Source organism: Lagopus leucura, unplaced genomic scaffold (assembly GCF_019238085.1).
Source record: "Lagopus leucura isolate 7727_CA_CO unplaced genomic scaffold, USGS_WTPT01 Super-Scaffold_100024, whole genome shotgun sequence".
In the NCBI taxonomy this organism is placed as follows: domain Eukaryota; kingdom Metazoa; phylum Chordata; class Aves; order Galliformes; family Phasianidae; genus Lagopus; species Lagopus leucura.
In genome coordinates, this window is record NW_024962276.1 from 8,867,197 (window position 1) to 8,883,413 (window position 16,217).

The 16,217-nt window shown below is 43.7% G+C and overlaps 1 protein-coding gene and 1 long non-coding RNA gene across 5 annotated transcripts in view; one reads left to right on the top strand and one right to left on the bottom strand.

The window, feature by feature from the left end:
* Window positions 1–102: 102 nt before the first annotated feature.
* On the top strand, window positions 103–2,473 carry LOC122184691. The gene is made up of 2 exons (XR_006180604.1): window positions 103–194; window positions 502–2,473. It is a non-coding gene; the product is annotated as an uncharacterized LOC122184691 (long non-coding RNA).
* Window positions 2,474–8,412: 5,939 nt separating this feature from the next.
* NF1 (neurofibromin 1) overlaps window positions 8,413–16,217 on the bottom strand; it is a 75,932-nt gene continuing 68,127 nt past the window's right edge. For 2 of the 4 annotated variants that reach the window (XM_042879411.1, XM_042879409.1), the window contains 8 exons: window positions 15,275–15,397; window positions 14,456–14,583; window positions 13,638–13,738; window positions 12,861–13,003; window positions 12,682–12,728; window positions 11,690–11,906; window positions 11,433–11,483; window positions 8,413–9,300 (listed from right to left, as the gene is read on the bottom strand). In XM_042879411.1, the coding sequence (XP_042735345.1) occupies window positions 9,158–9,300; window positions 11,433–11,483; window positions 11,690–11,906; window positions 12,682–12,728; window positions 12,861–13,003; window positions 13,638–13,738; window positions 14,456–14,583; window positions 15,275–15,397 (953 nt within the window). In that variant the 3' untranslated portion in view covers window positions 8,413–9,157. The remainder of the gene's footprint in view (window positions 9,301–11,432; window positions 11,484–11,689; window positions 11,907–12,681; window positions 12,729–12,860; window positions 13,004–13,637; window positions 13,739–14,455; window positions 14,584–15,274; window positions 15,398–16,217) is intronic. The other 2 variants (XM_042879412.1, XM_042879410.1) reach the window with 1 other exon arrangement.

A 16,217-nucleotide genomic window follows, 5' to 3' on the forward strand; every position in this document is an offset into this window, starting at 1 on the left:
CCGCGCGCCGCGCCTGCGCACCGCGTCCCGCCGGCGCCCGAGGAGCGCCCCGACCGCCCCGGCATGAGGAGGATGGCGGCCTCGCCCCCGCTCGCCGCCATTCGCTGCAGCAGCGCTCCTCCCGACGTCTCGCGGTGCGGCTCCCGGTTGGAGCCGTCGGCCACGCTGCTCCTCGCTGCCGAGGGGAAGTTCCGGTAGCGCGAGCCGGCGGAGCGCGACCGCAGCCTCTGGGTGCTGGGCTGAGGCGGGCGGAAAGGGGCGTCGGGGCGTCGGGGCGTCGGGGCGGGGAACGCCGCGCTCCGGGCCGTGGGCGCTTCGCCTTCGTTTCAGCGTGAAGTGGCGGCGTTCCTCACAGCGCTGCGCGGCACGGAGCTGACGGCGCGCCGCGAGGAAAAGCTTTGGGGTGGCGGCCGGGCAGCGCTGCGCGCCGTGCTGTGCGCGGGCAGGTGGGCGCTGCGCGCATTTGCGGCGCCTGATCGTGAGATGTTTCCTTTACCGAAGGTCACGAGAGCGCGTGTAATGATAAACATTTGAGCTGTGGGGTCACAGGAGCTCAGGAGCCAAATGTTTGGAGCAAACATGTAAGTTTCTTCCCTTGTTTTGTTGTCCTGCCCCTGCCAGCGCCTGGCCTCACCTGTGTTCGTACGCTGAGGCCTTTACTCCTCTGTGTGCTTTGCATTGCTCTGAAGCAGGCTCCCCTTTGGCTCACTGCCACTCTGGGCCATCTCTGGGCCACGTTCAGTCACGTCTGTCTGTAGACAGTTGGGCGATCTCACACGCTGTAGACCTCTGCACGTGCTCTCACTGTGAGAAGAGCTGGAAGAACCAGTAAAAAGGGGAAAGAACCCTGGCTGATACTGCAGGGAGCAGGAGGACACAGACAGCAAGTGAATGCACTTCACAGAGTGCAAATTAATGCAGAGAGAACAGAGCCCAGGACAGGTGAGGAGGCAGAGGCAGTCACTGCAACCCTCATCTAGCATCTTATCTTAACCACGAGTACTGAATTAATAAACAAGGGCTTGGAAAACTCAGCCCCAGTCAGGCCTGTCTCTGATCTGCCTCTTCAGGACACAGTCACTTCACTTACCTGCATCTTTAACGCCACGGTCTGGGTGAGCAATTCTTGTACAGCTCAACAGAGCCATTCTGCTGAGCATCCAGCTCTGCACAGAATTCGTCGTCTGAGCATACTAGTCAGGAGCAGAAGCTGCAGAGCAGATCTTTTTCATTTTCTAAAGGACAGCGTGCTATGAAAAAAAACCCAACAGTTTAATAGTTCAGCGGGAGTTTCTTAAACACAGAGTTAGTCATGTAGTCATCACTATAATACCATCATTTGACTGTACCTTGAGATGCAGCTGTCGAACTTCATCGTTGCGTTGAGCAGCAAAGTTGTACTTGTTTGAACAAGTTACATCATGGGAGACTTTATTCTACGTTCTCTACCCACACAACCCTGCGATTTATTTTCACCTGAGAACTTGTTAATAATACCAGCGAAGAAGCTAATGTTCCAAGATGTTTAGGATTCACACACAAATCTTAAATTCTACTGGCAGAAACAGAGCATCACTGCTTTGATAGGGAATAGTCAGTAGCACTCTTCACAGCAAGAAGAGTTTTAGTTCTTAGTTCCATGGCACTGTGCCTGAGCATGATATACTTACTCAGGTTAATGTGTTTTCTGCCTACTTTATCAATCCAGATGGACTTAAAGGGAGGAAAGCAAAATAAGCATTTGATGATCACAGAAGTGAACAACTTGCAGTAGAACTCAGTGCTCTGGTAGGATGCTAAAGAGCAGACTTACAACATTTCATGCAATGGGTGTTTCTTAGATGTAGCAGTTTGCCCGTGACAGCATTTGGTCACTTTAACTAATGGCTCTGAGCCACCCTGGGGTCAGCAAAGTGGGGCAAAGTCCAGGACATCTCTCCCCTGTACCTCGAAGCAGTGCACTGTGATAAAAAGAACGGCCACTTTGCTTTTATCTGCTGTGCTTCCTTAAACCAGCTGCACACAGCTGTGAAGCAGCCTGAGATGAGGCTGATCCTCACAGTGATGTTACCGTTCAGAGGTGTCAGATTCAGCTCAGTATATGTGCCAAAGTTGCCCTCAGTGCTGGCACCCCACCAGCTTCTGAAAAGGGCTTTCAGTTGTTACACCCGTGAATTTTTGTTGTTTTTTAGTGTTCACAAGAAAGTCTGACATCGTTACAGAGAACTGCAATTTTTTATGAAATATCTGGGCTGTTTGAAGTGTGAATATTGAAAAGACTTGTTATCCCAGTCAGAGGTATTTGGAAATTTTTATGCTGGCCAGAGACAACTTAGTATTTAGGAATTATCTACTCTCACTACAGGTCAGTCTTATTCAGGGGTTTACAGCAGTTTAAACAATTGCAGTTTTCCTTTTTGTACAGTTTTACCCTTATTTACCTCTAGAACAAAATTTGTACACTTTCATCAAAGAAGTTCCGAATTTAGACTTTTTTTTTCTTTGTCAAATATTCTGGCACATTGGTGCCAGCTGGGCAGGGATTCTGAAGCTATTTCCCAATAGAGAAGTGGTTGCTCTGAGGATGCCACTTTTTTCCCTTGTGTAGAGTTGTTCAACTGCATAAAGGCTGAGCTAAAATAACTCCCCTTTCATTCTGTACCACAAGTAACAGGGAAGGTCAACTGTCCAAAAGAAGAATGTCAGCATTTTTAGCAGCAGTCGCTCAGCACGGCTGCAGAAAATACCTCTCTTAGGGCTCCTCTTTACACACAGTGCTGCTATTTCTGATACAGATTAATGAACATCTCCTCTAAAGTAAAGAAAATGTACTACTATAGAAGACACTCAACTAATTATGATTCATAAAGGCAGCATATAAGTACTTACACATTTTTAGTGGAAAAGTATCCCCATAAAAGGGAAATATTTCTTTTTTGTCATAAAGGTTGCCTTACAGTTGAAACTTGAAGCTTTTAAGCGAGAAAAGCCCAAATAGACAAATTATACTGATGTGTTCTTTAAAGGCCAAGCAGCTGTTTTATTAAAATACTGAATTTACATTAAAAAGTCTGAGTCTTTCAATTATAATAACCTTACTGAAGTGACATGAAATCCATGACAAGGAGCTTGCTTTATTCTGTCCACATTCTGTCCTCAGTTATCCACAGACACTTCTGCTACTATTCAAAACTGCAAGTTCACACCCACGTAGAAGCACATTTGTCTGGAAAGACAAATCCCAAGGCAATTGGTTCTCATTTTCCCTAGGACAAACAGCTTTTCAACTCTCAGTTTCAAACCCATCCAAATCTGTATCCCAAGAAACAGGAAAAGGATTTCAGGATATACCAACTCCCGTAAGTGAATGACCTTCAAACAACTTGAAGCAGGTTGAATTTACATTTTACTTCAAAAAAAGGCAAAGTACATACATGAGGAGCAGATGGGAGGAACAACAGTTACCTGAAACCAGGCTTCTACCATTTCTGCCTAAGCTTACCAGCTGTGTCTGAGTCAGCAGGGCTCTGCCCGCCCTGCCACACTTGCTGACCGCAGGAAAAGGACTGTTTGTATCGAGGGAACATTTTCAAAGGTGAGGCCCGAGTGGAAAGAGTAAGATATCATACACAGTGTAAGTTTATAGTACACAGCTTTGTTTTTAAATGACATAACGCAACAGCAGGAAGGAGAAGTAGTAGTTAACAATTACTAACACTAGAATAGTTAAATCTGTATGTTATACATATACAGCAACTAACTGCTTTACAAAAAAAGCAAAATAATACAATATATTGTCACATGTATTTACAGTGTAGTAAATATACTTTTCTGTCAAATTTTACACAAAAAATATTTACAGGTGAATATACTGCATTAAAAAAAATGGTGGGACCAACACTAAAAGTGACTTTCTGTGGTAAGTTTGTTGCATAACAGTAAGACGTGCTTCATTACATTTGTAAAAATTAAACTTAGGATGAAACAGAAGAAGCCCTAAAACCTACAACCCATTTAGGAAGAGAGCACTGGAATGCTCCCAAGTGCTCGGTCCACAATACTTATTTGAAAGGTTTCCTATTCCTGGAAACTTCATGCACATTAAAGCAGAAACATTGGCATAATTAACAGGTAGGTTATGTACTATTCAAATACTACTGAATTATCTTTAAGTCAGGGAAAATACAAACACAAAATGTTAATCATCTTTACAGTACTTAACTGTAGTTAGTACGTAATGGATAGCGTGTTCTGAAACAGGGGTGTCAAACACACAGTCCCCATAGTGTCGCTACGTGGTCCACGTGTTACAATCAGATTTTTCTGAACTTCATTCTGAAGTTTTCATTCTGAAGTACACAGACTGCATGGCTGCAGAGCTGATCCTCAGACCATGGGGAGGGCAGCCTGTGCGGTGCTGAGCGCCGCCTGAAGCAGTGACTGGAAGGTCTGCACCTGGGAGTCTCCCACTTACATCAGGTTTCAAGCCTGATCTTGAAGCACTGTCACCAGCAACTGACTGCTGATCACTAGCATCAATGGAATGACAGGATGAGGAGGGGGACAGAGGCTGGATTAGAAATGGAGAGCGGTGCTCACAGGAATGAAACAGAGCAGGACACAGAATATGCACAACAGGAAAAGGGAGCAAATAAGGAAGGATGTGAGAAAGAAAACAAAAAAGTGAAGCAATAGCAACGGCTATTACAGGGAGCAGGTTTTCATGGTGATGGATGACAGTAAGGCACTGACCAACCATATACTAATCAAAGTTTACGAATGAAAGGAAGGCGTTTTCCCCCTTGATCTAAGCACAAACGTCCTAAACCCTGGTGCTGCTGTGTACCAGGGCAAACACAGCCCTGAATTACATCTTTGCTGTAGACTGTGGCCACCTAGAGTACTGCATTCATGTCTGGGCTCCCCGAAGGCAGATACAGACCTGCTGGAGCAAGTCCAGAAGAGGCCAGGAGGATGCTCAGAGGGCTGAAGCAACTCTCCTATGGAGACAGGCTGAGGGAGTTGGGCTGTTCAGCCTGGAGAAGGCTCTGGAAGACCTCAACTGCGGTCCTCGGGGGCTGCAGGAAAGGGCTGTCAGGGAGCGCGAGGGCTTCAAACTAAAAGGACTTAGAGCAGGTAAAAGGAAAAAATTGCTCACGGTGAGGGTGGTGAGGCCTTGGCACAGGCTGCCCGGAGCAGCTGGGGGTGCTCTGTGCCTGGAGGTGCTGCAGGCAGGGCTGGTGGGCCCTGGGCAGCCTGTGCTGCTGGGAGGTGCTGGCAGAGGCTGCAACGTGAGCTTTAAGGCCCCTTCTGTCCAAACCTTTCCACAGTTCTGTGTCTACAGTTACACTCAAGTTCGGCTCTTTTTTCCTAAAATGTTTGACACCCCTGCTCCGACAGTTCGGGTCACCTCACTGAACTACAGAGTGAAAACGTTCAATGACTCCTTGCCAAGAAATAGAACAAATTAAATTTTGCCAACTTGCTTTATCAATGTATCATTTGTTTCAGTCAGGACTGAGAGCTTACAGTAGTTCTGGTTCTCACTGAAAAGGTAATTTTGGTTTCACCATACTCACAGCTGTAAGAATGCATCAGTTCTTATTTCATGATGCATTTTCTATTGAGGCAATGCAAAATATTAGAAGAGTTGCTCTCAAATGCACTCAGTCCAAACAGAGCAGAGCTGGCAGTTCATCTGGAATTATTTTTAAAGAAAATTTTCTCACAGAGAAACAACTGAACATTATCTTTTTGTATCAGTAAATCACAAGAGATTCTTTTTTCCTCCCACCTATGGAGGGAATAACTCTAAAGGCTTCTACAATTCATTGTCTTCAGCAAAACAGAAAGGGCTGGAAGTAGCTTGGTTCAGTATAATCAGGTGCAAACCGACAGCGATACCGAAGCTATGAGCAATTTGATGTACGAGATGAAAAAGGTTTTTAAATCAATGACTCCCAAAATTACAAATGCATAGCAGCTGAAAAACACGGCACAAGTCACTGCTCTGTTCCTTAATTTAAGTCTAGCCTTGTAACCCTTCAACAGACCTAACAGTTCAGGGATCATGATTCCACTGCAGCTCCTACACAGTCAAGAGTAAAAAAATGTGGTTAATTGCACAAGTCTTCATATTTTCCAACGATTCTATTTCAAGATTGCTAATTCTACATTTTCATCCTGTTTTGGCAAACTATTTGCATATTAAGCTTGTGTTCATAGTTCTTCCAGGACTGTAAACAAATTAGAAGAATTGTTATTTTATGAATCAATACAATAAAGGCATTTATTTACATAAATGTTACATTGTTACTGTGTGGATACACGTGAATTATGTGCTATATCAATAAAATCTGAACACTTACAATTGTACCATTCTCTAATAATTTAGCTGTGGAGTTTGATTTACTGAAAGCCACTAACAAAATTGCACTAGAGGATTTCATTTTTTTCATATAGAGGATATACTTTTCTTCCCCCCTTCTAAAGCCATTTATAAGCTGTTAACTTCTAACATACAACAGAGATCTGAATCTAGGAAGTTTAACTGTTCTTTAGCAGTAGATTTGCTTAGCCCTACAACGAGCTGTCAGGCCTTTGTCAGAATGCCCATCCACCTCAGATCCAACGCTCTGTGCATCTTCAGTCCGTGCAGGTCATGTCTGTAGCACACAGCGCTACATCTTTACACGTCATGCAACATAGCAGCATATTATCACAGTCCCCATTGCTAATGCACTACCGTGGCTGGCAAGTCTTTCACAGTGATAGCAATTTCAGTTTCATATAACCCCCAAGTAGGAGCCCTTACAAACTAAAACCCCTTGAAAGTTCTGCAAGAGAAGTTTGATTGCAAATGTCTGCACTGATAGCAGAAATTGCACTGCAAACATTCAAACGTAACCTGGATTTGACAAAGCGTCACTTACTTTTAAATTTGTGTACCTTGAGCAAACATTTTTATATCACTGCTTGGACGGCACAAAAGCAGTTTTGCCAAACAACCTCCCAGAGCTGAAAGTTAATCAATAAAGTTTTCCCCTCTGTATCCCAACAGTTTATCTGCCAAGAATTTCTTTTAAGTGTGTATTGTTAGAAGGGCAAAACTAAAGCATACATTAAATGGAAGAAAGAAGCAATAAATTTTAAACACTGCTATAGTGACACCATAATAGTCAGTTCTTGACAGTTTTCTTAGAATCACAGAATCTCAAGGTTGGAAATGACCTGCAAGATCATCCAGTCCAGCCATCCTCCCATCACCACTGCTACCACAAGCACTAAACCACATCTCACAGCTCCTCGTCCAGACGCCTCTTGAACGCTGCCCGGGACGGCGACTGCACCACCTCCCTGTGCAGCCATTGCAGTGCCTGACCACTCTGTGAGAGAAAAAGTTCTTTATGTCCAACCTAAACCTCCTCTGGTACAACTTGTGGCCATTTCCTTGGGTCCTGTTTGTTTCCTGGGAGAAGAGGCCAAACCCTCCTCACCACAGCCTCCCTTCAGGAAGTTGCAGAGTGCAGTGAGGTCTCCCCTGAGTTCCTCTTCTCCAGACTGAACCACTCCAGCTCCCTCAGCTGCTCCTCATAAGACTTGTGCTCCAGACCCCTCACCAGCTTTGTTGCCCTTCTTTGAACGCATTCCAGGGCCTCAATGTCTTTTTTGTAGTGAGGGACCCAAAACTGAACTCAGTACTCAAGGTGCAGCCTCACCAGAGCTGAGTACAGGGGATGATCACCTCCCTGCTCCTCCTGGCCACACTATTTCTAATGCAGGCCAGGATGCTGCTGGCCCTCTTGGCCACCTGGGCACACTGCTGGCTCATGTTCAGCCGAGCACCAACCAACACTCACAGGTCCCTTCCTCTTCACACTCACAGCCACTCAGCCCCAAAGCCTATAGCACTGCATGGGGTTGTTGTGGCCAAAATGCAGAACCCAGCACTTGGCCTTGTTGAACCTCATCCCATTCACCTCAGCCCAGCAATCCAGCTTATCCAGATCCCTCTGAAGGGCCTCCCTGCCCTCAGGCAGATTGACACCACCTCCCAACTTGGTGTAATCTGCAAAACTACTGAGGATCCCCTCATCTAGGTCATCAGTAAAGATATTAAACAAGATGGGCCCCAGTACCACAGTACCAACTCCGGGACGACGCCACTTGAAACAGTCTCCAGCTGGACTGAACTCCATTGACCATTCATTACTCATGGGGCACAGCCCTCAGGCAGTTCCTCACCCAAAGCAGGGCAGACCTGTCCAGGCCACGGGCAGCCAGTTTCCCCAGAAGAAGCCTGTGAGAGACCGTGTCAAAGGCTTTGCTGAAGTCTAGGTAGACTACACCAACAGCTTTTCCCTCATCTACTATGTCCCTTGTCTTTCCACTGTACAACCCTTTATAGTCTAGTTAAAGTACAGCAAAAAAAAAAAAAAAAACTCCTTTGGAAAAAAGACAGTTTATCCAGTCTGGTCCATATACAGTCCAAGTGTTTGAAGCTATGGTCTGGGGAATGAAGAGACTCAGGAAGCCTCCTTGTCCTCTCAATTTATTGCTGATTACTAGGAATTTAATCTAATCAACCAATTCTGGCTAAGCTCATTGTACTGCAGCTATTGTTAACTTTCTTTTAAGCACGGTAAAAAAAAGTCCACAGCTAAAAATCCTACAGGTTTGAATCAAAACCAGGATGATAGTAACTTCCCCTGGCTCATAAAGCCACTACCTTGAGAAGTGTGCAAACAGGATTAAGTATTAACACTTTCCTTTATAGCAGAAACAAACAAGGCAAATCACAGAAGCAAGGTAGAACCGTCTATGGGAAATGGCTTTCATATTTGGACAAGGTATGTTCCGCAGTGTTGAAGAACTCACATCTCCTTTGCCTACGAAGTCCTTCAGGGTCTACAAGTGGTTCTGAAACACTGGCTTAAATAAAAAAAAAAAAGCAGAAAAAAAGTAAGAAGGCATTAAAATTGAGGCAATGTTTCAGGAGTTGATCATCTGGCAACATGGCTGACAGGATGGGAACTTGAAAAATTAAGTGCAGCATCACAACTGGTGGGGGGCCCTTTGCAAGAGGCCCACGTACGTCAGTCAGTTTCCCAAAAAAAAACCCAAAAAACCAATCAAACAAAAAAAACAACCCCAAGTTTCACACAATCTTCTTAATGCTGTGACGTTTCAAGCTGCCAGCACTTCGCTGCTTTTGCACCTGGCTGGCAGAGCCGTGGCGCATCCTCCCGCTGTTGGTGTGGCCAGCGGTGGGCGAGAGCTCCACGTTCTCCTTGTCGATCCCTGGGAACACACACAGACCAACGAGTTAGCCTCGCTGCTTTGCCACCCTGCCGTCAGCACCATAACGACAGATGTTTCTGCAAATGAACAGGTTAGCATGGAAGTGCCTTCACGGTACAAAACACTGTGACACCCTCGATGCCAGAATCAAGGCACCCTGCTGGACGATGCGGCGCCAGGCAACGGCGACACAGGTGGCACCCGGTGACTGTGCTCAGGATACAACCCAGGTCTGCCATGCGAACAGGTGGCGGCGGTGACAGCCTCTGGGAACACAAGCGGCCAGCAGTGCTGCCCTATAGCTGGGAAAGCACTTCAGACATCCAACTAACAAAATATTTAAAATAACTCGTAACTCTCTTAGCAGGAAGTAACACAGCCTTACTGGTGACAATGACTCGCAAATGAGAGAACTGATGCAGCTGTTTTATTGCAGTACTGCAATATGAAGAATAGTTTTTTCAGATCAAATGTACAACTCTGAGCTCAGAAAGCACAGCCCCTAACCAGATCCAACACTTCCCTGTGCTAACCTTCGTAAGGACAAGAAAAGTCACTGCAAATACTCCTGAAATTCCACTAGTAACAAACAGGGCAGTGAGACTCAGGTCCAGTTCAGGAGGGAGGGCAGAGTGCTGTGCTCTGGAGTTGCCTCAACACCCTGCAGCTGACAGCAGTGTCAGAGCTGCCTGTGCACGAGGCTGCTCGTTTGCAGGAGCACGTGCTCTGATGTATTTGTGGGCAGAATGAACAAGGGTACTTGAAAAGAAAATGCTTCATCCATACCCTCAAAAGACGCCCTCCCAAATCAAGAATAAAGAAACTCTAGGGCCAAACCTTGGACAGAACTGCACGATCGCTGACAAGACGTGAGTCTGGAAATTTTCATGACTGCTATTGCAAAAGTGCTGCTCTCCCAGACAAAGGCAGGAGGTAGAAGGCGAGGATGAAACCAGCCTGGATTTCTACCCCAGTGCACATATCTCCTAGAAGCTTCAGATGAATTCTACTGTGTTGTGCTAAAGGAATCACATCAAACAGCCAACCTAAACAAACCCCTCCAGTGTAACTTCATGCTGACACGATGACAGCACATGACTGGGTATGAACCACTGCTCTACATCTCTGGGATACAGTCTGTCATTTGAAGACATAAATGTCTTAGTGCAGACATGCTTTCAATCAGTCATTACTTTTATGCTAACCCTACTTTGAGTTAATCACTCGTGTGGCAGTATCTTCGTGCAGCTGTCACTTTACTTCTGCTACAAAATGAGTATGCTTGAGGCACGTCTAACAACACTAAGCACTTACAGTACATGTGCAGCATTGGAATGAGTAGTAGGAAAGGTATTTTAATGGGAGAGACTCAAAGTATAACCAGCAGCAAAAATTAGGATGTCTGACAGCAAATGAAAAGGTTGGAGCAAAATCCTATCACTACAAACAGTATCTCCCACACTTCTATGTCTCATCCCTCTAAGAAATTGATTCTCATTGGCACGAGCAAGAATAGTGATTACACTCCACTGTTTCACACAGTTACAGTGAAAATCAAAACTACATTCAGAAGCTGTCTGTGGTCTGCTGTCCTGCTCTCTGTGTGTGTGAGCTCATGAAGTCACAAGCTATGATAAGAACAGAAAGCAACCTGCAAGGTGAGTAAAAAAAGTCTTCTGCAGTCTTATTTATTTATTTCTCCACACAGAAGCAGAAATCAAATGGTGCTGTGAGAATTCATTTTATTGAACCCTCTGTCTGCTGCAATTTAGTCCAAAGAATTTGTGTCTGCTTCCTGGCAGTGTGCAAATGATGCTGAAGCTGACCTCCTGTGAAACTAAAGAGCTCATGAAACAGTTTTACATTTTAGCTTAATATGTTCAGCAGAATAATTTCACATACCAAGCTTCCACTTCTCTATTACCAAATGTATCTTACTCTTGAAGATGTGAGTGACTTTTGCTGCTATTCCATTAAATATTACTAGCATCACACGAGAAATGCAACAGCTTAGCACTTACACTGAAGCCATTCCTGTGTCCAGGATTAGTAAACCACTTCTCATGCCACAAGCCCAACCCTAAAGCAGATCAAGCAGCATCTCGTGCAAATACGATGGAAGTAGAGAGTACCTTGATGAGGAAGCTGCATGAAAACTGCAGATTTAGAGCAAGGCAGAGAAGCTTTACAAACACAGAATGAAAGAAGAAACGTGAGTAATGTCTGTGACAAGGGGTGGGGAGAGATGACAGACAAAACATTCAATGCAATTGCAAGAATGCAATCATGTTTGATGTGTAAACACATTTAAAGCATAACAAGATGGAATACTTGGCTGTATAAATTCAGTACATTTCCTTACCTATCCAGCACCGCAACTGCTACTGACCTGGGGAGTGCTGGGAAGTTGCGAGCGAGGTCATGGAATTGGAAAGGTTAAGGTTAGCAGTAATGCTAAGCTGGCTCTGCACTGCGGGAGGATACGGAGATGTGGGTGTCAGGAGAGATTCTTCACTGGTTTCCTCATCAATCCCAGGCAAATACGTGTCAATCAAGGCATCGAGAAACTTCACTATGAGCTCAGCGTAGTCTGGAATTTGTGTTTGCTGTGAGAGATGGGGGGAAAAAAAAAGGTTGGTTCACTTCCTCCCACTTTTCTGTCAATGAATTTCACCCCTAACTCACTGTAGGTTTCCAGTGCTTTTGCCTGAAATTTATAAAAAGCATCTGGAGGCAATTATGTGTGAAAATCCATTTGTGATCCTTCCCAGATTAATCTAAATGCAATACTACAGAGCACTCACAGATGTAATTTCAGTTCATCTAAGAACTGCAAAGCCAGAGGAGGGGGCTGTTCCATTCATAACGTTCAAAGCAACCGAACTTAAAATGTTATTAAGAGTATTACTTGTACCCCCCAAAGCCTACTGACAGAACACTGCTACTCTGCTCATACAGTTCTTGTAGCAGTGACTAGAAGCAACAAATGGAAGCACAGATGGTCAATGGTTTTATTTCTTCTGTTGTAACATAGAATTTGTCCTTATGGAATTATCATTCTTAACGATTAAACTCTTAAACAGTAAGATAAGGATAACAAACCAGAGTTTCTGAATAATATTCCATGTCTTTGGAGTCTGCAAACTTCAGGGTGCTGAATTTACCACCTGACTGCTTTTATCCAGCCTCACTAAGTTTACCTTGCTGAGTTCATCAAAATAGCTGCTGCAGGCTAAAAAACTTCTAGCCATAAAAGCGACCCTTATGTTACTGACTTGCTCGTGTAAGTTTTGTCATTTATCACTTCTCTGCATCATACCTGGAGCATCAGCGTGCTTCATAAAGAGAACAAAGGTAAAAATTGATGAATTTATCTCTTACCTTGGAAAATGGGCCAGCAAACCTCCACAACCCATTAAATCCAAAACCTACAACAACAAACTGAATGTTATGAAGGATTTATGAGGTCAGAGAGAATCCAAACAAAACTGATCAGCTCTTCTGCGAAGGCGTTTTCATTAGGATATCTAACTTTGAATTCAGTAATTAAAAAAAATTACTTTGTAGATAAGAAGTTTGGTATTGGGGTGGAGACTCCTCATGGTAGACAACACTCTGAACAATCCCATGAATTGGATTCAACAAATTTGGATCTTGACACAGCGACAAAAGGGTGTTGATCTTGGAATCCAATAAATTATGCCTAAAGAAAAGAGCAGTGGGTTATTTTTTTCCTCAAAATAAATATGCACCTTTCTAACCCATATCTAAAAAACTGCATTGAAAGAGTATCCCAAAGTACACTTTGTATGTTTTGATATGTGCTTGGGTTACTGATTAGAAAATTTGAGTCTATCTGGGACAAAAATATATAAAACTGTACATGTTGACTTATATAGAAAACTGTATGACCACGTGAAAAGTAATTTGATTTTCCACAGTACCAAATAAATGCCAAAGCCACGCAAAGTCACCAGACTACTGTAATGGCAGCAGCGACACTGAAAGCTTTAGGGAGGAATGGATGGCTGCACAGACAGGATCCTGGCTGCTCCCTGGCTGCTCTGCCAACCTGCCCAGACCCCAGACGTGTGCCAGAGGGCCGTCTGTAGCAGTGCTGTGTGAGGATTCCCATTCCCCTAAGAGCATTCCTTCTTCCCCTACGTTAAGTAAATGTAATGCTCTCAAACTGTGATGGACATTTGTCTCAAGCAAAGGACAGACTGCTGCTCATAAAGTACAAATGATAAAGCACCTCACACGTGCTTGCCCTGGTCCAGAGACATTTTATAGGAATGCCAAGTACAGAATCATCACAAACAGCTTCAGATACTTACACAACAGGAAAGACCTTTGGGAAGACAACACTGGCTTCTGCTAAATACTCATACAGAATCCGCTGGTCAAATTCATCAGTAGTGTACTTCACTAACGTTGCCTGTGATAATGCAAAGGAATAAATCAGCATGCTTCTAAGGGAGGCTGAGTAGTTACAGGCCTTTTTGCTTGTTACTGTAGTTTAAGGTTTTTAAGATTCCAGGATTCCAGAAGAAGCAGCATTACAGAAGATTAATTTGAAGACATGGCATTAAGTTGTTTTATGTCATGAGAAACAATAAGAACAGTTGGGTAATAGCTTCTATTTTGGTCCAAAATTAGCTAATCAGTTTTTGACAGAACTGTGCAACTGAGTCTTTCTGCATTATAACAGGGCTGCAAGGTGTATTGGTGTACCTGGTGAAAGCACTAACGTACTGGTTGCCATATTACAATTTAGTCAGGGTTTAAATTGAATTGTGCTGGTATTCTAGCAATTTTCTCTTCTTTTAAAATACGTAATACGTAAGAATAGCTTCTTGTTATATAAAATCAGTTTGTAGTAAAATTCTGTCAGGAAAAAGAATCAATTGTTAGACATGCTCTGAACTATAATATAGAATCATGGAAATTCCAAATTTTCCCCTCCCATTGTTTTTAATGGATCCATAAGAGTGATTCCTAGGAAGTGTGAAGAAAAGCAGCTAAAGAATAGAGTGGCACAGTGCATTCTAAGTTTGATCCACGTGAATTCATGAAGCACCACAAGGAGCGTTTCTTTGGACGGTGAAAGAACATCAGAAAGTAACACACAATAATACACAGAAAGAAGGCTTACAAGAACTGTAAGCAGCAGTGCTTGAATTTTTGGATCAGTCAGAACTTCTTCATCCAGGAGAACATTTGACTCAGAAACAGAAACTTTTCGGAGATGGGGGTGCTGCTGAGGTGATATTCTCTGGGTTTCTGCCAAATAAAAAAGACCAACTAATCAAAAGCAAAATAAACCTGAGCCAAAACAGAATTATATTTTGCATAACAAGTTCAATTATATGCAAACTTCAGAGTTCACCAGAATTTCCATAAGGTATAAAAAAGCAACAATTATGCTGCAATACTAGCAGAGCTAGCTTGTCACATGGGATGTATTATCAAATGGCAAACAATAACCCCAATTTCCTATTCAGTGAAATACAGGCCCAGGGGTGGTAAGTAATGTTCTCAGGGTCAGGCAGCAGACTGACATCAGATACAACAGAAGAACCCTGGTCTTGCATTGCAATTGGGGATGGGGTCACAGGAAGCAGATGTGGGAGAAGATGAAGAGAGGCATTCTAGGCATCACATCAGATTCCACTTGCAAAATCTGCAGCTAGGGCTCAGTAAGCCATAAAAAGCCAAATTTTACTTATTTCACTCCTGCATAGGGTACTTTATAGCTGCCCCTTACCCTGCATCTACAAACTGAGCAACTCTAACTCAAACCTCAATTGTCAGAGATATGGAAGACTACACTCTCCAGAAGCCATTAAGATATTTCTCCCTTACCTTGCAGTAACCTAAGCAAATAAACATTGAATTTGGAAATAATCCTTTGTATATAAATACAAAGCATTTATAATTAGTGTTATTCTGAAATGTTAGTCCTGTTTCTCACCCATTTCATAATCATTTTCGGCTACTCTCCTCATTTTGGGAGGCGTTGTGATTCCAGATTCCATGTCTTGCCTTTTAGGAGCCTTTGTGTCCGATATCAAATGGTCAAAACTTTTCCTTGTACCTAAAAACAATTTATCAGGAAATTAAAAACATTAAACCTAAATCCACACTTCAATATTTCTGATTGTCTGGCCAACCTACTATCCTATCTGCAACATATCAATAGGAATCTGGGGACATTTTCAGAGGTGGTAGAGAAACTACAGGTACACCATGCCGCTCTCCATCACAGTTTCCAAAATGCTTCACAATGCATATGAGAATAGCATGCAGTTTATTCAAGTATGTAAGCTGTGGGCATGCTATGGTTTCCTGCTCAACACATCACATTGAATAAACATGCCAAAATGTGATTACTGAAAAGGAAGCAGTAACAGGATTGTAATGAAAGAAATGCCTCTCTTCTTCCACGTGCACTCACGTAAAGTTACGTGCAGAACTCATCTTGTTTCACAGAATCATCGCACGCTTTCAGTTGGAAGGGCCCTTTACAGGCCATCTTGTCCCACCCCCGCAATGAACAGAGACATCCACAGCTCCACCAGGTGCTCACAGCCTGGTCCAGCCTGATCTGGACTGTCTCCAAGGATGGGGCACCACCACTTATCAGGGCAACCTGTTCCAGCGCCTCACCATCCTTACTGTAAAGAACTTCCTCCTTATATCCAAACCACATCTCCTCTCTTGTAGTTTGAAACCATTGCTCCTTGGTCTGACACAACAGACCCTGCCAAACAGTCTGCTCCCCAGAAAGCTGAACTGGCATCTGAACCTTAAGTATCTCAATTATCTTTTTTTTTTTTTTTTCCAATCACTTCAGCATGCACATTCTGAGTAACATTTCCCATATTCCTGATCAAAGCAAACCAAATTATTCCTCT